The sequence below is a fragment of the Pavona decussata genome, unplaced genomic scaffold (assembly GCF_977016875.1).
Source record: "Pavona decussata unplaced genomic scaffold, jaPavDecu1.1 SCAFFOLD_258, whole genome shotgun sequence".
NCBI classification, from domain to species: domain Eukaryota; kingdom Metazoa; phylum Cnidaria; class Anthozoa; order Scleractinia; family Agariciidae; genus Pavona; species Pavona decussata.
In genome coordinates, this window is record NW_028145661.1 from 91,528 (window position 1) to 112,500 (window position 20,973).

A 20,973-nucleotide genomic window follows, 5' to 3' on the forward strand; every position below is an offset into this window, starting at 1 on the left:
TTTTATATCTGTAACGTTGTCGTAAATAGCACAAAGATGTTACAGTAAAAGGCCTTGTTAAATTTGCCTTATAAACTGCCTGTACCAGGTAAATATGTTATTTGACAAAAATGTACTGATAAGCAAAAGCTGTGAGGCACGGTATTTAGCGCTCGAAAATTGCGTGCGGCGCAAGAGAATGATTGGCCAGTTGAACTTGACGCTATAAGTTGGCTTTTCGCAGAAGTTTGTATTTTACTCGCCTTCCTCCTCCTCTCCTGAAAACTTAACCAGCTTAAGTTGTTTGAAAGCAGTGGAATTTTCACATGCGAGAATAAATCAGAAACTTAATCAGCTGACTACAGTAAGACGAGACCTATATGACAATCACTTGCTCATCTGTTAGCCATTTAGAAAAAAGATTAATAAAGCGGAAACAGAAGGTGTTCACGAAACCTAGTTTCTGGTCTAGGGTCATTTCTCTCTGGCGCAGTGGAGATCAGGCCAGCGAGTACACAAGTCGTATCCTACGAGGAGACGCACGCAAGGTCTTTTTTCCACAGGTGATTGGTGGACGCTTGTTTATTTAACTCTCGCTACTGCTGCTGATAGCTCCTAATACTACAAGTATCTATCTACTATTAATTTGCCTCCATTAAAATTGCTGATTCTTGCAAATCGGTCAAAGGTAATAGAAAGTAGTAGGGTCTTATTTCTTTGTCTCAGGGTTCAACGTAGCCTCAGAAATATGAGGATATATCTGAAAAGTCCGCTGAGGAGAGAGAGCAAGAAATGGCCTTAGAAAAACTTGTTTGTGGTTCAAGCGAAAGGACCTTAGTCTCACGGTAATCAATCATCCATGAGTTTATCAGGTTTATGACAAACAAAAGAATAGTAATTATGCAACAATTTATTGGTTGGATATTTCAGTTTCTGTGCGAGTTAACTAACAAAACGGATAATTTACAATTAATTTTACCAATTTATTTCAACATTGCACGCCTCTCTGTACACGCATCATTAAAGGACTCCACTGGTTAAGATAAAAAACAGGGGTACCCACGCAAACGAAGAAAACTTAAACAGAATACTTTAAATGTTGTGTCCTGTGTTCCTAGATCGTCTTGTGTCTTTAAAAGACAAACATTTCTGTGAGCCAATGCAGATTGATCTGTTCGGATACTTTAGCTGAAAATTTTGTTACCCGAATTCACCATCTGTTGTTGGTTTTACAAAAAAATACTAGCTGATCTTATTTTGCAGTTCTAACAACTCATTTGCCCCTTCGAAACGAAAGGAATAGTTTTCTAGTGCTGGAAACTTTGAGCTGACATTTTGCCGAAGAAACTGTAAATTTTCTTCATGAATAAATCCGAATTTCTGAGAAGATTAAGACCATCCGAACATATATCCACCGAAATAAACCAAAAATAGACCATTTCCATTTCACACCCTGATTCTGAATGCAGAGCTTCGTTGAGGTCGATTTCCAACAGCATTTACACTCCGTGTTTATTGTTTAGAGTTTGGCAAGTTTTCGTTATCACAAACATTTGAATAGTCCGATACAACTCTAATCTTGTCTCCCCGGCAGAGGCAATTTATCTTTGTAAATATTGTGAAGCTTGGCCGCCTAAACTTTCTCATGATATGATAATAATTTATCATACCATGGAGTGAGAAATCGCGAAAATTGTTCCAACAACTACTGATTATCGGCTGATTTTTACACAAAACCGCACAAAAAAATACCAAAGTCCTCTAGGCCCCCTCAGTTTGTCGGAAAAATTTCAGCTGAATTTTTAATAAAACTAACTTTACTTTTTTCAAATTATTTTGCGCAAAGCAGTTAAGGCATAAACCAAGGGGAACCGTGCAGGGTCATTGCTTGATGTGTGATAAAACCATAATGGTATGTTGCCCCCTCAAGCTACTAAACTAACCTATGTCGTGAAAGGTTACAATAGAACGTGCGCGCTCCTTATTACTTGAGTTGGCTAAAATTTGGCAAAACTGGTGAAAGATTGTGATACAACACTGTTTTAGAAAACCGTCACGGTGCCTCCTTACACAGGGGTATTTTGCGCAGTCTATTACTATGCGGGAAAAGAAGATCTACCAAGGGCTATTCGAATCCAAAAAGACAATTGGGGGTAATAACCAATTTTTCAGAGATACTTATAATAATTAACAAAATACATAACAATGTATGATAGTTTTCTCCAAACTGAAGCATCCCCAGATGCGCAGGAGGTCAGTATGCGCAGTAGCAGAAGGAGACACCGTCAGGCTAAACATGGATAGGGGTCTTGGAGTTAATTTTTGCCGACAAAAGGACTAATCTAAAAGTTTACAACTAGTTTTATACGACGATATTACTTAACTACATCTTTCTACAGTAAAAGCAAAATGGATCTCTTTTTTCCAAGATGATACAAAAGACAATTCATTGGGTTTTTAACTTGTTGAAACTGATGTATAATCGGCTATTTAGAGCATGATTTATCATTGTTTTTTCTACAGTCGCCAAGGTAATTAACAGATGAATACAACTGCATCAGGCGGATTTTGTGATTTATCCTTCCTGTCCAAAATCTCTCGTGAATTCTTCAAACTTTTTCAAGTCTGCAGCGTTAACCGTAGGTTTGGATGTCGCCAATGATCGCAACATGTCCGTCTTAGAAAAGAAATCAAACGAAGAGAATATATCAGTATTGATGCTAGTGCAGTATTTCAGAGGCAAGATTGTATTCACCAATAAGGTATCGTGATGTGGCTAACGACAGGATTTTTCCCGCGCTTGACACCAGGTGCACGTCATAGTGAAAGTAGCTCGGGGGTGGTTACAGAGCACTAACTAATGTGAGGTAACAATTACCGTATTAACAACTGGCTCCAGCAGCTTCTCTCCTGGGACTTGCATCCATGTCATCTCGAATGCACCTGGCTCACCTACAAAGTAAATATTGGTCGTTTGTTTTTCTTACAAAAAATAAAAGAAAACAAAAGAAACGTAAATAGCAGAGCGGTACAGCTGTACAAAAACAAAAACTAAATTAAGTGTTTGAGAAATTTGTCGAAAAGCTCTCTCACTCCCACACACTGACATTTAAAATCTAACGATAATGGCTATGTTAGTTACAATGATTCAGTTAGTCACAATTCATTCAATGAAACCATGGGGAAATAAAGCACTTCAAAGTACCAGGTTTGTATTTTCAATTAAACTCAGCATTTTCAAAACAATTGCATCCATTAGGGTACAGTACACTAGAGAGTTTCGTTCATTAACAAGTAAACATTTATTCTACATTCCAAGACTACCACCAGTTGTCCAGTTTTGGTATTCTGGGAAATAAAGGATAAATAATTTGACAGTCTTCATACCTGGTGAACATGGAGTTAAGAGATCATCGAGTATAACGCTTGGATCTTGTGGCGAGGGACCTCTGACCTGATTAAATGAACAATGACAGTATTCCACGTCACTATTGGGAAACACCAACCACTTTTGCCTATTCATGCAGTTTTTCGTTTCAGTGATTCACCTTGCACATCACTGAAGTCTACTGGCACACTATACAACACTGCTAACATAACAGTACTAGTAGACACACTATGATGTTACACTATGAGGTAAGACATGATTTGAACAAACCTGTTTAAAATGGGTTGCTTGTTGTACTTTTCTAACTGGTTGCATCATGGCATCACGCACCACAATACTGATATCAGCTCCAGAATATCTGTCATATAACAGACATCCAAACATTAGGTTACTGCATCAATTGATGGCAATGAATGTTAGGTTTGAACACCAATGCATAATTTCCAACACTACATAATTATTGATGCAGAACGATCTTGCTACAGACACTTACAGATCAATATTAAGAGAGCCAAATTGGAAAGAAACCTTCATAAGGGTAAATGAAATGAGTAATAATATTATTGTAAGTTGCTGCGGTTCGCAGAATAGCAGCAAATTGTTGTTTTCATGGGTCACCTACTTTTGATGGTTACCTTGACAATGCCACAAGGATAAATGAGCAGGATTTACTGAGAAAAATCACTCTACACTGACCTCGCTGTCGTTCTTTCGTTAATGTTCAAATTTTATTTTTAAGCTTTCTTCTGCCGAGTAACGTTCAAATGTTTATTAATAACCCTACTCCCTTAGGGTTGTTAGTAATGCCTGGCACTGCCTTCGGGAGGGATCAAATTTCCTCCTTTAGAGACAGAGGTTTTTTCCTGACGGGCCGCAGGCAAGGAATTGTTGTATGTCACATGGCTCATTTGAACTTGTTTAATAAACGGGACTGTCACTGGCCCTTTACTGGCACAGCAGTCAGTACCCTATTTAACAGTGAATTTGCATGGTGGTGGGATTGTTCTGGGTTGTGCAGTTGGCATCAGATGGCAACAATATTTTTAATGATAGCTTCTTGCTTATTCCTTACCCATCTGTTTTTTCTGCAAGCTCTCGGAACTGTGTGGGTTGAATGCAATGTTTAAGATTTCCCATATGCAGTTCAAACATTTTCACTCGTGCCGATGCCTCAGGTAAAGGAATATAGATCCTCTTTTCAAATCTACAAAAAAAAGTTCAAGAAGTCCACAATATAATTCCCAGCTGTAACACCTATCTAAGCAAATTGCAATCTCAGCAAATTAATTACACTTGAATTACTCTTAAATATCTGTCATTTAAAAAAAATTGATGTTATTATCAAATTCAGTGAGTAGTAACTAAAGATGTTTGTGCCAATCCCTAAACCTTGCCACAAGACGAGACGTTGTCTCACCAAACACTACACAAAGTATAATGGCAGTAGTGTACCGTCTTCTGATAGCAGAATCAAGAGTCCATGGAATGTTAGTGGCTCCTAACACAAGAACGTCTTTATTATCAACACCAACACCTAAAACCCAAAAATAAAGAAAGAAATATAGTAAATTGTAAAATTCATTAATTATTCATCAAAGTTATGACCAATCAATAGGTAGAATTTAAGTCACATGTACACCTCTGTAAACCCCAATACAACTCAATGAATTATTAAACAGTAGAGTTAACTTTTGATACAAACTCCTGCTCAGCTAATTAGTATTCATTAGATTTCGATACAGATCTCTACTGATTAAAATGCAAAACACAATACATTCAATTTATTGTTTTTACTTTACAAGTACAATTAAATATTTGCGTCCGATCTGTGTGGGCTTTAAAGCCCATACAGATCTCCTGCTCATATTTTATCTAGTACATAAAAGTCAGCCTACAAAATACAGTATGCAATTTTGTGCTTGAGATTATCAAAGCATGCATGCTCATTCATGGAAGGTTTATACATATTCAGCAAAACAAATTTTTCAAGGATGGATGGTAATGTCACAATATTTTATGCTATTCTTTTAGTTAATCCCAGGCTCCATTTCTTTAAACAAACTGTGATAAACCAACCTTGCATTTGAACTAGAAACTCTGTTTTTATTCGTCTGGCTGATTCACTTTCATTTTCACTTCTGGATCCACACAGGGAATCCACCTCATCAATAAAGATGATGGCAGGTTTGTTTTCACGTGCCATCTCAAACAGTTGCTTTACAAGCCTGCAAACACAGTCAAACGGTACAGAAATAAGCCTGGAGCAGACCAAGGAATGTTTGCTGAAATTACTTTTTTTTGTTATCTGTTCCTTTATTTATTTGGTAGCTGCTTCAATTTACAATACGATCAATAACAGTCCTTAGCATTAAGCTTACACACACACAATACATACATGACACGAAACACACAAATTAGGAAAAAAATAGAATAGGTACAGTGTATAGTAATAATTATTGTTGAAGATACTGGTACTTTATATTTGCTCACTGGCATGAGGGGTGACTGAGGAACCATCACCTGTACCCATCACCTGTACCCCATCCCACCCTCATACACTGTAGTTCTATTGGAGATCAGCATAGTGCTAAAACCCATTTGAACAAAATTAATGTCACTCCACACTTAGCTTTGACTTATCCACCCTCCTTCCTCTAAGCTTTGTGTATGAGCAAAATTTATTGGGTACAGGGCTAATGGTATTTGAACAAAAGTATTTTTTACACATTTTCAGTAATTTGTATTAAAATTCAAATATGATGAACACTTTTACTGAAAACACAAGAAAGTGTCCCATGATATGGGGGCTAGTAGTAGAGTTTCAACAATAAATTGAAAATTGTCTATTTTTATAATATTGTTTCAGAACCATCCAGAAGACAATCTTCTTCCTAAAACCTTGGGGGAAAGACAAACAATATTAGGATGGAGATTCAGTATTTAACATTTACAATATTACACAGTCCCATACCTTTCACTCTCTCCAAGCCACTTGGAAACAAGGTCCGATGAAGACACAGATATAAAAGTCGAGTTGTTTGCTTCTGTGGCAACTGCCTTTGCTAGATATGATTTTCCTGTCCCAGGAGGCTAGAAATGTTAAACAAGCATCAAGATATTAGTTTTTAGCTGGAAAGAATGGAAAACAAAATGTGTTTCGTTTATTGTGAAGAATTGACTAAGAAACTTTTTCATGGAAAATTTCAACTAACAAATTATGTATGATGATGAGTCACATTTTTAAAAAAGAAAGGGAAAAAAGTAAAGCTGGTCACATTCAGACCCATTTCAAATACGTCTTTAAAAAAAGCACCTGAACAGAAGTACCTACATGTATGAACCTATTTTGAAAAGAAATACAAATCCACAATGAACAACAAAACATCTTACCCCATAGAGTAAAATTCCTCTCCAGGGCGTGCGCTTTCCTAAAATACAAACAGGATGTACATTTAGATGTAGAAATACTTGTGTTTACATCTAGTACATTACAGAAACCTACACACTCTAAAGCAGAAAGGAGCTTTAAGGTGACTCCATACAGTTAAATGGCGCGGGGCGACTGGGTACTAAAATGACGTGAGCACGCACAGTTTTCTACCTGATATATGAATTTTCATTATGTTGGCGCCAAACAAGGACAGTTTTAGCCTGAATTGTAAGGCTATTTTAACGAGTTTTCCAAGGTGAATTTTCTGAAAATTGGCGCTATGTTAGGATTTAGCTGGTATTTCTTCGCCAAAAAACCTTAGAGAGAATTATACATGGACAACTGCAATAAATGACAAAAACGAAAATTGCAGAAATTGGCCAAATGTATGTACAGAATTTTTTTGGACTTTGCAAGGAGATACTTTGGAGTTTCTCTCTTTTTTATGCAAAAAAAGAAAAATTTTACAGCGCGAATTTCGGACAAACCAGTTTTGAAACTAGCTAAGAGTGAAGAAATCAACAAATGTATCATCCGCTGGTTGCCATGGAAAGGGGTTTACCAGTTGTAATGGTGTTTTTAGCAAAGCATAAGGACTTAGGTACTCGAAACTATGTTTGAACCTAGATATTTTCACAGGGCTGTAAGAACCAGAACATCAACACCAGCGACAAATGAAGAAATGGTATAGAGCCACCTTAAGTCTTTTTACTTAATGAAAAGCAAAGACCATATTATTGATAACTAGGCACCTGCTAAGGACAAAGCCTCCTTTTGTTACATTTTGCTTATCTTGAGATAGTCAAGACATTTTTAAAAAACAGTACCTACTAATTCAAAGGTATTTTTATGCGGGTTTATGACTAGATGAGAAAAGCAGATCTTAGCAAGTTATGTTGAAATCCAAAAACAAAATTTAGGATAACCACACATTTTTCAGACATAATAAGCTTCCAATTTAATTTCTTTTTGGATTCCAACATACTTTGCTAAGATCTGCTTTTCCCGCATACTCGTAAACTGAGCAAACACACCTTTGTAATAGCTAGGAAAAACCATCCTTAAGTACAAAAAAGAAAGCCAAACAGTCCCTTCTGTGAAGGACCTTGAATATTAACAATCTTCCTACTTCCTATTTGAATACAATGACAGTCATGCACAGATAACTTACACTGTATTTGGGCAACTCTGTAAAAAAGAGTCACAAGACTTCTGGAAGTACAAATTTCTCCTGCCCATTGCCTGCTGTTTACATTTAGTGGGAATCACTGATTCATTGCCCTTATATTTAACCAATACAAAGTTGCACAAAAAACGTTACAGAGAAGCCACACTGCAACCTATTCCTTATAAAATTGTAACAGCCTTGGTGATTTTTTTCATGATTTTCTTCAGACACCCCTCTGGTTAAAATCTTGCTTTGCTGTGTACCTGTGAATAAGTGTGGGAATTTGATTGGGAGAATGACAGCTTCCTTGAGGGCTTCTTTGGCCGAGTCTAATCCAGCAACATCAGACCACTGTACATTGGGTTTCTCCATTACAATCGCACCTAAGATTAAAACCAAACGCAATACAATCATCCACTTCAAAATGATATGAACTTGAAAGTCACTATTAAATACTCTCCATAGATCAGTTTAATTAAGATGCAGAATAAACACTGGCAAAGTCCACTACATTTTGCAATGGAGTTGATTAAGATATTCAATTCTGCACTCTTGATACAGTATTTTAGCCTGCCTAAGATTAACACTAATTAAAAATAATTAATAATTAATAACATTTTTATAACAACTCAAATCACTCAAAGAAATTAAATCAAGAACTCCATTAAAAGTTGTCAGTGATTTAGCTTAAGGTTTACTAGCCTGGAGGTTTGCTCCAGGCCTTCACTGTTCTAAGGAGAAACTACAATCTTGGACAAGACTGTTGGGAAACTTTTACTCAACCTACAAATTCCACCATTATATTGATACATCAACAGCTTAGTCCCCACCCCCCCCCCCCCCTTCCCTCCTCCTTACCTTTATTAGTGTTGGTCTGCTTCTGCTGAATAAAAGGGCTGGGTAATGATTCCACCATCAAACATTGAGTGGGGAGGAGAGGGAAGTGAAGGTTTACTACTCTTCTGACGGTATTTGCTTAAGGGAGATTGAAATCTACACACACACTCTGCATTATTTTTAGAACTCAAATAATTTTGTCCAAGATCATCTGTCGATTAATTTTCTATTTTTTTGGAGGATATGCTTTGCTTAAAAACGTCCTCCAATTAATTCACATATAACTCACAAAAATGGATTTTTTTAAGCCATTTCAATTAATATTGATTGACACATATTCTATTTCAACTAATATGTACTTTTCAACAGTCAACAACTGCTAACGCCAATTTGTAAAGTTGTTTGATAGTCCACTATTGCTTTTACTTAAATAGGCTGTTAACAGTTGGAAACCCATGTTAACTTGGGTCACGTTGTATTTTGCAAAGTTAAGCGTCTATCAAATTGGCATCTTTTCTTGTTAGGTGTGTTTCCCATGATCGGGTCTCTTGTAAATGTTCCTGTAGGATTTGATCATTCACAGATGACTGAGTTTTTGTACTAGTGAGTTTTTAAGCAGTTTTATTGCGGGTAAACTATTTTTTAAAAAAGAATTGTATCTTTTACTCACTGTTTAACTGTCCTTTAAGTTTTTTGGTCTCAGCATCATCATCCTCATCTTCACTACTGTCATCTTTCCTATTTATGAAAAACAAAATATGTACTGCACTGAAAGAAATACCTTGGCTTGTTTGAGACTACAGAAGATGTAACATCTACACTCATCATTTATATATTTAGACATCTAAACACTTTTAGACTTTTAGAAAATTAAAGTTATGCACTATAATTCCCCCTTGATGGGATCAGAACATTGTTAGGGAGGGGTGGTTTGTGTGTCTCTTTGAAACCTAGGGCTGTGACATCAGGAGTTGCAACTCCTGACAGGGCCACTCATGCCACAGAAATCAAAGGTCTGGTCCTCCAGATTAGAGGTTGAGTGTAAGGCTAGCAACCTTGCCCCTTAAAAAATAGCATGCTAAAGACAGAAACTGAAACCAGCATGGGAGATAAGGACCAGAATGAAGTCATTGGACCAAACTCGACTGGGCATGCAGAGGCCAATAAACTTACTCCTTGAACTACATGAACAGTACATGTATTACTGTTCAGATAACAGTTTGTCATGCCACTCTTATTACTGGTAATAACCAGCAATAAAAACAAACAAAGCAATAGTCATCCACAATGAAACCTTTTGTTTGTTTGAATATGTGTGCGATAAAGCAACAGAATACTTAATAATTTTATGCAATTCACACAATGTAAATAAGTACTTAAGGTGGCCGAACACAGTTTTCCCACGCTTTACAGATTCTGTTAGTGATGGTATTAAGTGCGTGCTAGGGTTGTGGTAAGCAAGTGCTATACTGATCCCTCGATTTTATACCAAAATATTTTAATGGATCACAAAGGTGAGTTTTGCTCTTAAAATAACTCAGTTCCTCCTTTGCGAATCCTTCTTCATTTATCACCGAACAAAGAAAGTGAGTTCACGAAGAGCTAACTAAAGCCTTTTTGCACACTTTTCATCTTTGCTGAGAAAACCGCATGCGCATTTGACCAAAAAATTGTGACTGGTTGTTTTAATGGAAATGAACTGTTTTCTAAGGAAACGCTTGTTAGAATTTCGTGAAATTTGACAAAACAGTAGTTCTCTAAAAGCGTAACTCACCAGCAAACAAAAACCAAAATCTAACAGGGGGTATTTTCAAAAAACATTAAAGTGCAAAACCAACATTTACAGGAGATCTCTCTGTTAAAGTTAGATGAACGCAACAACGCTATGTCAGTATTTTGGGAGTTTCTTTGGATACAAAAAATGGAAAAAATCTAACAAGTGCATTTTCTTAAAATTAAGGAAAAGCGTATTTTGTGGACGGTAAAAAGCTTTGTCACATTCCTGACAAGAACAATGCACTTAAGTAACACTCAGGGACTATTTGTTCTTTTCTGTTTGTAGCTTTGTTTCTTTGATTGCATGATTACCGAATATCCGTTTTTTTGGCTAGCTGCACAAAGCTTTTTTGATGATTGTTTTCTTTACTTCAAAGACACGTATTAAGGTCCTTTTTCCGTAAGCATGTTTCTCAGTTGCGAGGAGTTTTCAGACTGTAATGAGTTCACGGAGCTATTTCTAACGGAGTCTCTATGAGATCATGGAGTAAGTTACAAGTTCTCAACCCTGGAGTCAAGATCAGACGTAAGTTACGCTTTTAAAATTCCATGTACTCTTTCCTTTCGTTTTTAACGGCGATGAATTCTTAGTTTTTTCCGTTTCTTTAGACTTAAACAATTGTATTCTTTTTAGTTTTCACCACAAGTGTTGTAAATAGACGGCTCAACCCGATCCTAATAAACGCATTAGTCTTGCTGCCCTTGCCATATACTTCAATGTGCTTGACCTGGCAAACTCCAGTACACAACACCCCATGTCTGCAGTACTGGGAACGCAACAAGCTTGCTGCGTGGCAAAGGCAAGGGCACCTTGCTCAACAAGAAGTATCAAAATTTATTCCTTCTTAGTTAATCTTGCACCATGCTAATTTCGGGTACACAGAAGTACGTAGTTTTCAAATAATGTTTACTTACACCTGTATACTGGAAAACTGTGTTTGGCCACCTTAAAAAGTTGTGTATCATACACAAAGACAAGCTGTTGAATATTTACTACAATGTAAGCATAAAGAGAACATATGAGGTTTAAGACTAGGGAAGAATCGTGCTAGATAACCATCATTAATATATAGACAGGCGTAACTACACCACTCATAAAATTCATACGAAATTACATCCAGGACCTCAGTGGCGTATGTCGAAAATAAAATTCACATCTTCAGGCTGCCATGTAAATCCCGTATATATCAAATTGTAGACTGTCTATCACAGGAATCTAAACAAACCCTTTGTTATTGCTCTCTTTTCCTCCTCCAGAAGATGCCACAGGCTTCTTTTTGTTTTTTCCTTTCACATATTGCTTTAGTTTCTCAGCTCGTTCAAGGTACTGGACACATTTCTGTCTAATGCTTTCTTTAGACTTATCCCCATGAGCTTCATCTAATAAAAAAAACAAAAGTGAAGAATGTGAACAAGTATTGTGAATACATTTACAAGACATCAAGAACTTGAGAGGGGTCAATAAGTTGAGAGTACCAAAACCGAACACTAGTCGCTTTGGCTTGAAATCAGTAAGGTACTTAGCCTCTGTCACTTGGAATAACATTTCTGACAGCTTACAATCCTTAAAAACAATTTTCACAAAGCTCTACGTCACCTTAGACATACAGAATAGGCAAGACCAAAGTCCTGATGTGGACCTGCACTAACTAAGCTAACAAAAATGAATCACAGCACAAGGCAGCTCTGTGCTTCAAGGATGATCTGCCAACCTCAGATCTCAGCCTAGGAATCTCAATGTGTGCAGACTTTCTAAAATTATAATTAGGCTTGGATCTCTAAGAAGATCTATGCTAGCACCATTGTAGATATTAAAAGTAATAATTTAATAGTCTCCTTATGTAAGACAGAACAATGGGATTCCAAAAAGGTGAACTCCTGACTTCAGCACTGTGGATGTGTCTGGGAAAACTGTAAATAATTTTAGTTCGTCTTAAGTTAATGCAATCAATATTTTCCAATAACGATTGAGAGCATGAGCCCCAGGCCATAATACCATATAAACCACTTGGTAAAATTGTCCTGTAATAAATAGTTCGCAAGGCTGGTTTTGGTATAAACTTATATTAATCTGTTTCAAGACCACAACTTTCTTGTTGAAAGAATCATAAACGTTCTTAATATGTTCTTGCCATGAAAGCCTGTTCTAGCAGTATGCAAGACTAGCATCATATATAGCCACCCTCACCACAACTCTCCCATTTGTTCAGTGGTTAGATCATCCAAGTGCTTTATGGAAGGCCATATTGTAGGTTTCATTCCCATCAGGAAACTCAGATGTTTTTGTCGCACACTTGTGGTAAGATGAACATTACAGCAAAGTTTTCATTTCACTTGCATTGTTCTTTGTCCTTATATAATTTCACTTCATTTCTTTCAGTTAACACTCCATTGTATTATTTTCTTTCAAATTATAGCTTTCACCAAATTAATGAATACAATGTTGAAATCTTACCAAAGGATGACAGTGTTTTTGTTGTTGGTTGACATTGCACTGCAAAAGTGGCATAGAAATCCAAATTTACAGAAACAGCATTTGACACTTTTCTTCTTCAATTGAAGTACAATGCAACACCATTGACAAAGGCTAGGGCCTAGTTTTCACTGGGACATTATAAGTCTAAGCATCAGCACAAAAGCATGCATAAACAAGTGACAACACCAGTGACAAAAGACCTCACTGTCACCATTTAGAAGTTCAAAAACCAAGTTATTAAACTCTGCTTGGGCTTGCCTGTAGTGATAAACTTCCCTTGCCCAAAACCTTTTTAGGTCTGATGATTTCCTGGCCTTTCAACATCTTCTTAAAAGGAGATATCTTGTAGATGGCAAGCAACATAAAGGGAAAGATCTTATGTTCATCTGCCATCTGGTTTAACATCAAAAGGAGCTGGTATCAAGAATTTTCTCAAGAAGTGGTTTTCTGCATGTGCGTTTGTCCTTATGCTTCTGATATTAATGCAATAATAATAATAATAATAATACTAATAATAATAATAATAATAATAATAATAATAATAAATAATAATAATAATAATAATTATAATAATAATGGTGTCACGATGACGCCGAAACGTCGGCTATTAACTTTAATTTTCGCTTGCTTATGTTTCAAGAAATCATTATCGAATAATAATAAAAATAATTTAACTATAAAAATTTGTGATAATGTTGAAAAGTTTAAAAAATTTAAAACCATTTTGGTTAAAAGTTTAAAAAACGACAACGTTTCGACGTTTGCTTAACGTCATTATCAAGTGAACGATGAGTGAAATGAAAACGAATATAAATGTAGAATTCTTAAGAGACACAAATAAAAGCGAAAATATGTGATAATAATAAAATATTCGCACACAGAGTCATGTAAAGAGTTTGGCGCGAATAGAGTGTTTCTGAGTATTAAACTCAGGGTTCAATTCCTTAATGAATAACATCTCAAAGATTAGGCAATCAAACTTTGATCTACATTTTTTTAGAACAGAGAATTGCTTGTCGACTAAATCAGCCTTCGATAGACCATGTTGCTCAAGGTTCCTTCCAATTGTACAATATTTGTGTTCGTTAATGTGCTGGTGTAAATGATGGGCGGTGTACCCAACATAATCTACGTCGCACGGATCACATTCAAATTTGTAGACCATGCATTGATTGTTGACAATAGGGGGCTTCTTCCCTATTGTCAGGTACAGAATCCGCAAAGATTCCCACTAAGTGATCCGCAACGATCAGCAAAGCAACGCAAATGCAAATGTAAGAAACGCCGAACCACCCCTACAATCCCCCCATGGGCCAGGGTCCTCCCACAGGCCACGTACACCAATGAGTAAGGCTGCTGACTGCATTGGCACAAGGTTAACTTTGCCTAAATAATTTATTTAGCCACATATAATAACAAACTTTATTAAAATCTCCTTAGCAAACCTATTTACAAATCTTCGCCTAATATATAATAATAATAATGATAATAATAATAATAATATGAATGGCGTCGAGTAGGTCAGACGTGTTCCAGCGAGCTTGTTAGGACTTGGCCCATTCAGAAAGGCATCCAAGTTTGGAGCATGGAACAGCATCTTAAAAAGTACCTGGAGTGCTTTGCTAGCTGTCTAACTTAAAAGTGGGACAGAGAGGTGTCTTCAAATGCCAGGAATTTGAGAAGCTTTCTAAACTTTCTAGTTTGTTTTTCTTATGTCGAGATGGGCAGACAGCAAGGGTCGAGAAGTCCAACGAGGATCAAATGGACCGAACAGATGACTGAGGCTTTACTGCAATGCAAGAAGAAAACAATACAACTTAAGAATGAGCGAAAATCCACCACGCCATGACAACAGTAGAAAGATCGGGTATATGCAGTTGATGAAGAATATGTGGGACGACCTAAATTATCAGCATTTGGCAATGAGTAGCCAAAACCTGCGGGATCATGTTGCCGTTCTGGAAAGGAGTTTAGGAGATACTGCAGGTGATATTTTTAGTCGGGTCGCTCGGACAGAGAGAAGAGATCAAGAGAGGGAAAGCGAGGTAAATAGCTGCCATAATACTAGTGATAACACAAGCGAAAATGCTAATGAGCTGCAGCCGACGCAAATGGCAAATTTGCATACGGAAACAATAGAAGACCAGTTATCACCTTCCACTAACACTTGACAGCAGACGAGCGTAAGTTGCTTGATAAATCAGCAGTGTTATTGGCACTAGTGCACACACGTGAAGGTGATTACTCCAACTGTGACATAGATACACGGACCAAATAAAAGCCTATACAACGCCATTAGCACCCCAATGGAGCAGAACACAGAATGCACAGTGGGGCACACTTTTACGTATTTATGGCTGGCTAATTATGTTCTCTATTCAGCAGTGGTGGCATTCAACAAAATCTGGCTTGGAGAGTGAAGTCTCAAGCATGTTTGACAGTGTAGTAGAGGCTGAAGGCTTCTGGAGAATGTTATGGGAGGAGCAAGGGACTAGGAACGAAGAAGCTGGGTGGCTAAAAGAGATTGAAGAGGCAATCCTGAGGTGTGTCCCTTCTTCATCACGAGAGAGCTGGAATCTTGAAACTACAGAAGCGGCCAGAGAGATCTCAAGAAAGAGAAATTGGAGTGCACCGTGCCCAGACAGATTGACTAATTATCAGTGGAAGTGTACATGCGCACTTCATGGTGGTGTCACAGCCGCTTTTGAGTCTATCTTATGAAGCAAGACAGGGTTTCTGGAATGGTTTTCCGAGGGAAAAACGAGGTTAATTCCGAAAAAAGGCGAATTCACAAGCGAAAATCAATGCCCAATCACGTGTTTGAACACACACTATATAAATGGTTTACATTGTGTGTCTTGGGACCTGTAAACGAGTACCTGGACCGATATAACTTGATGGAAGATCAGCAACAAGGAGCTAAAGCAGGACGTAGTGGAACCACTGACAACTTACTGATAGATCGGATGGTTACTCTGGACTGTCATAGGCGTAAGCGCAATATGAGTGTTGCTTGCATTGATGTGCGGGAAGCCTATGACTCAATTGATCATGGGTGGATGAAGGAGATCATGCAAGTTCACAAATTTCCAATATGGATCTGCGAAGTCGTCAGCAAGTTATGTGCTAGCTGGAAACACTAGGATTGTCATCACCACTAGCAAGGGCAGCGAGACATCATTACCTATCTATTTCAACAAAGGTCTCCCACAGGGTGACGCCCTCTGTCCACGACTATTTACCCTGTGTCTCAACCCGGTTGCGTGGAGACTGAGCTCTACTGAGGGCTATAGGTTGTCGAAGCCAATCACATCCAAGATTACGAACTTGCTCTATATAGACGATCTCAAGGTGTTCGCCTCATCGGAAGCGAAATTGAAAAGAGTTCTTGAGATGGCTCAGGTTATGATGGGGGATATTGGGCTGCAGTGGAATCCCAAGAAGTGTAATGTGCTGCATAAGAGAAGGGGGAGTGCTGTACAAGATTCAGAAAGAAGTGTGGTGAGAACGATGAGCGTGGACTGTATAAAGGAGGACTTGCACTATCAGTTTCTGGGAACACCAGAACAGTTATTGCAAGATGAGAAGCTGGCTTTGGAAGTAGCAGCTGACACCTACCTGAGGAGGTTATCCGTCATTTGGTCGAGCCCACTTTCGGACAGCAGCAGAGTGAAAGCGTCTAACCAGCTAGCACTACCGGTACTCTCATACCTTATGTGGACACAACACTGGAACGTTTCTGACTTAAAGAAACTGGATAGACAGGCTCCCAAGATCATCAGTGATAGCGGCGGGAAGCATCCACTTGGTTCAACTATTCTTGTCTACCTGCCTAAAGCTCTAGGTGGGCGTGGCCTGAGGTCAGCCGAGACAGAGTACAAGCAAATCAAGATCAAGACAGCTATCAGGCTTTATAGTAACCACGATGACCCAACCATGAGCCTAGTGAGAGCCTTTGAAGAGCAGGCCACAACACAAGGTCATCAATCGCTAATAAAGGAGTCAACCAAGTTCACTGAGAAGCTTGGGATAGCGCTCGAGCTCTCCTTTCCTGAACCAAAGTGCCAAGACAAGAATGGGCAGGAAATACCATTGGACAAGGTTAAGGGGCACTTGAAGGGAGCTGTGTGTGACAGCTGAGTGCCAAGAAAAGATCCAAGAGGAGAGGTGGCAAGGAAAGTTTCTTTCGGCGAGATGGAAAGATGATGAGCTGAATCAAAGTGGATGTTGGGACTGGTTGAGGAATTGGTCGGAGGCACCTTCACACATTATTGCGGATATCGTAGAGATGTATGAGCAGCTTACACCAACAAAGCTGTATACAGCGAGGAAAGCGAAGACAACTCAGGTCAATGATATTACGTGCAGGATGTGTGGCAAAGCACCCGAGAATCTGCCACATGTGCTGGCAAGCTGCCCGGCTCTTGCACAAAACAAGTACCTGTCAAGACACAATGCGGCTCTCAGGGTCTTGTTTTTTGAGAAGCTGAGGGATCTGGAAATGATAGATGCGGTGCCCCCCTGGTACTCGCCCGTAGATCCTAAACCAGTCCATGAGTTCCAGGAGGCCAAGGCCTTCTGGGATATTCCAGTGTATGCGGAACACAGTCACGTGAAGCAGAACAGAGTAGATGCGTGGTTCATTGACTTCAAAAAGAAAGAGGTGGTAGCTGTGAAGATGTTGTGCCCGTGGATGGACAACCGATTGAAGAAGACTGAGGAGAAGACAGTGAAATATGATCCTTTGCGATGGGAGATGGCTCAGCAGTATCCAGGACACACTGTCAGACAACACAACATCATTATTGATGTCCTGGGCGGATGGTCAAGAGATGTGGATGCATCTATGAGGGAGCTTTTTGGAGGTCGAGGAGAGGATATCCTAAGGAAAATGCAGAAAGCTGTCCTCTAGAACTCATTGGACATATCAAGAACTTTTAAAATTATGACTAGATAGTTAAGGAACTCACTTTCATGATTTTTAGGGGTTACTAGTCGCTTAGTTTTATTTATTTATTTATTTAGTTCTAATTATATATCTTTTACAAAGTCTACAGAGATTCTGTATTCATACAAATATCAAGAACATATCATGGACTTTTGAAATGATGACTACATTTTTAAGGAACTAACATTCATGATTTTTAGAGATTATTAGTTACTAGTTTTATTTATTTATTTAGCTTTTATTATATATTTTGTACAAAGTCTAGAGAGATTCGCTATTCCTACACGTAGTTTGGGCCACGTTTAACGCCCCAGTCTATGTATAATCTTATGGCATACATAAGTTTTTACAACTGTTATAATAATAATAATAAGTGCATTTGACGTAAGAAGAACACACTCCTAATGCGGATTGGAGTTGAGATTTTATGGGACAGCATTGATTGCCAGAATGGATGGATCTTCGGACGCTCATCTGGCATCCCCCGCAGATTTTTTTGGAGGGGCAGATGACATCGTCACCAACTTGGCAAAGGAGAGAGAGAGTCTCGACCAAAGCTTGTGTGGATATTTCAAGCCGCCCTCATGCGTTTTGTTTTGTTCTCAGCCTTGTCGCATTTGAAGAATGAGCATGCAGCCTTTGTATTCAGTGGCCACTGAGCCTTAGCAAAACATGAACTAAGCTTGATGGAGTTTGTATAAAGCAGCCAGCAGACTGTGTTCATCTCACAACTCAAGCTCAGAGGCTTTGTTTCTTGCACTCTTTGACAAAAAAGGACACATACAGGATCATTCGTGATGACAATATGGTAACATTTTCATCTCTGTGAATTCCTGATGTTTCCATAATAGACATTTTATGCTTGTACACATGTATGCATTTGGTTATCTGAGATCAAGGTTTTCAGTATGCTTATTAGATCTTAACATTAAAATGTTTATTGCCTTGTAGCAGCAGGATTTTCGCGTAGTGTATAAAAAATACCTTTCCAGTTGCTAACTTAAATAGTAGTAGCAAGTATAAATAAAAAGTATACAGTCTTGTAAGTACATTCCTCAATGATTAAAAACGATCCGAAAATTTTTTGCAAGTGTCACGCAGCCAATAATTATAATTTTTCTCTGGCGGACCTGTCACGGACTTGGTTCGCACTATAATCTTGTATTTTCAGGGTGAAAGAGTAAAATATTCGCTCATGTTCCAGATTTTTGTTCACCCTCAAAATTAACATTTTTGTTTGTCCACTAAGCTTTGCTTTTATTCAGGCTGGGTAAGAAGCAGCAGAATTTGGAAAAATGGTAATTTTCATGATAAAGAAAAGCTGCATAAAAAGTAAAACAAACAAACGTTAAAACAAATTAAGTCAAATTTAAACCAACAGGAAAGGGCACACCATAGCTAGATTTGTGCTATGTAAGGTATTGAACGCACTCCCATTATCTATGATTACTAAGTTAGTAATTGAAAACAATAAAGGTCTTAATTTACAGGTTTTAGGCAAACATTAAAACGAACAAGGTTGAAAAAAAAATATATTATACATAAATAAAGGTGAAAACTTGCCCATATCAGTTATAACTATAGTTAATATCCTAGGATAAAATTAGAAATAATATCCTCATTTGCTTATGCTTATGCTCATGTCCTAATGAAAACAAGCCTTAAAAGCACCATAAATTTACCATATTAATGATTTCATTAAACGTCAAATTTCACATGTGCCGAATCTAATTCAGCAATTAAATGCATGTGAAGTTTCACATCTAGATTAATTAAATTCAACAGATCTGAATTAAATGCGACTTCTGCCGCATCTTCAACTCGGCCTGTCAAATATTCGATGAAAGTTTGACTGTTGCTTTATACGTTGAACTTCACGTGTGCCGAATCGAATGCATAAATTATTTTGAATTATTTTACAGTGCGACGCACCTTACCGTGGTCACCCAACAAACTTTTTTACAAGCTAGCCAATCAGGATATGCGAATTTGATTAATGGTCACGCCTCCTTGCAAAGTCCAACAGGCAAGTGACGCAACAACGAATCATTGAAAACATGTCGTTTTGTATTTTATGAAGAAAGAGGAAGATATCCTGATTGGCTAACTTGTAAAAAGCGTTTGTTGGGTGGCCACGGTAAGGCACGTCACACTGTAAATTATGTTTTACCTGCAATTGTACTTTTAATGTTTTGATCAATAATGATTTCTTGAAACATAAGCAAGCGATAATAATAATTCTACTTTTCTTCCTAAATGCCATGTGCGGTTTCAAGGGAACAAAATGGTGGAATCGGATGAGATGTGCAGCTCTTGTTTTTCTCCAACTAAATACACATGTTTAAAATGTGCTATTCATTTTCATGAAATGCTCGGTTTTCGAAAATGACAAAGGGACATGTGTGATGTTTCATGCCGAAAGTAGCAACAGCAAAACAAGAGAAACCCCCAGAAGCATGTCTTCTCCTTGCTAGAACGTAGTTTGACTCCACATGCATAACGAGTCTCCTTCTTCTTCTGTTGACGTGAATGAGCTAAGAAATGTATAAGCGATGGCAAGGCGAAAAGCTTCCATTATCCACCATGTTTAAAATAGTGCGGGAAAATACTCGAAGCAAAAAAGGCCTGGGAAGGAAACTAACAGAACCTCTGTTATGAATTAAATGACTCTTTAAATTTGACATCTGAATCAAATGTTGAATTTAATAATTTGAGTCGACCCAAGTGGGTATTAAACTCGGCACATGTGAAATGGACCATTTCAACCGGGCCTTACATGAGAACTCTCCCGGCATTTTTCAGCCCCAAGCAGTATAAATATATATATATGGCTATTTATCTGATGAGTGCCGTACAGGTTGTGCGGTACGAAACTATATAGTAATAAATATGCCAAGTCAAATCTTCAGTTGACCAGACTGTGTTAATCTATATATATATATATATATATGTATATCATTTTATCACTTAC

At 37.9% G+C, this 20,973-nt stretch overlaps 1 protein-coding gene and 2 pseudogenes across 1 annotated transcript in view; 2 read left to right on the forward strand and 1 right to left on the reverse strand.

Annotated features, from left to right (window-relative positions):
* Nucleotides 1-871: 871 nt before the first annotated feature.
* The window catches only part of LOC146456292 (vacuolar protein sorting-associated protein 4B-like), a 20,639-nt gene continuing 537 nt past the window's right edge, over nt 872-20,973 (reverse strand). Inside the window, exons 3-14 of the mRNA XM_085093238.1 lie at nt 11,805-11,958; nt 9,473-9,540; nt 8,229-8,348; nt 6,758-6,795; nt 6,339-6,457; nt 5,444-5,592; nt 4,820-4,901; nt 4,440-4,571; nt 3,638-3,725; nt 3,367-3,433; nt 2,858-2,931; nt 872-2,656 (exon numbers count right to left, since the gene is read on the reverse strand). Of these exons, the coding sequence (XP_084949364.1) occupies nt 2,555-2,656; nt 2,858-2,931; nt 3,367-3,433; nt 3,638-3,725; nt 4,440-4,571; nt 4,820-4,901; nt 5,444-5,592; nt 6,339-6,457; nt 6,758-6,795; nt 8,229-8,348; nt 9,473-9,540; nt 11,805-11,958 (1,193 nt within the window). The 3' untranslated portion in view covers nt 872-2,554. The remainder of the gene's footprint in view (nt 2,657-2,857; nt 2,932-3,366; nt 3,434-3,637; nt 3,726-4,439; nt 4,572-4,819; nt 4,902-5,443; nt 5,593-6,338; nt 6,458-6,757; nt 6,796-8,228; nt 8,349-9,472; nt 9,541-11,804; nt 11,959-20,973) is intronic.
* On the forward strand, nt 13,818-18,127 carry LOC146456293 (uncharacterized; annotated as a pseudogene).
* Nucleotides 16,433-18,127, forward strand: LOC146456294 (uncharacterized; annotated as a pseudogene).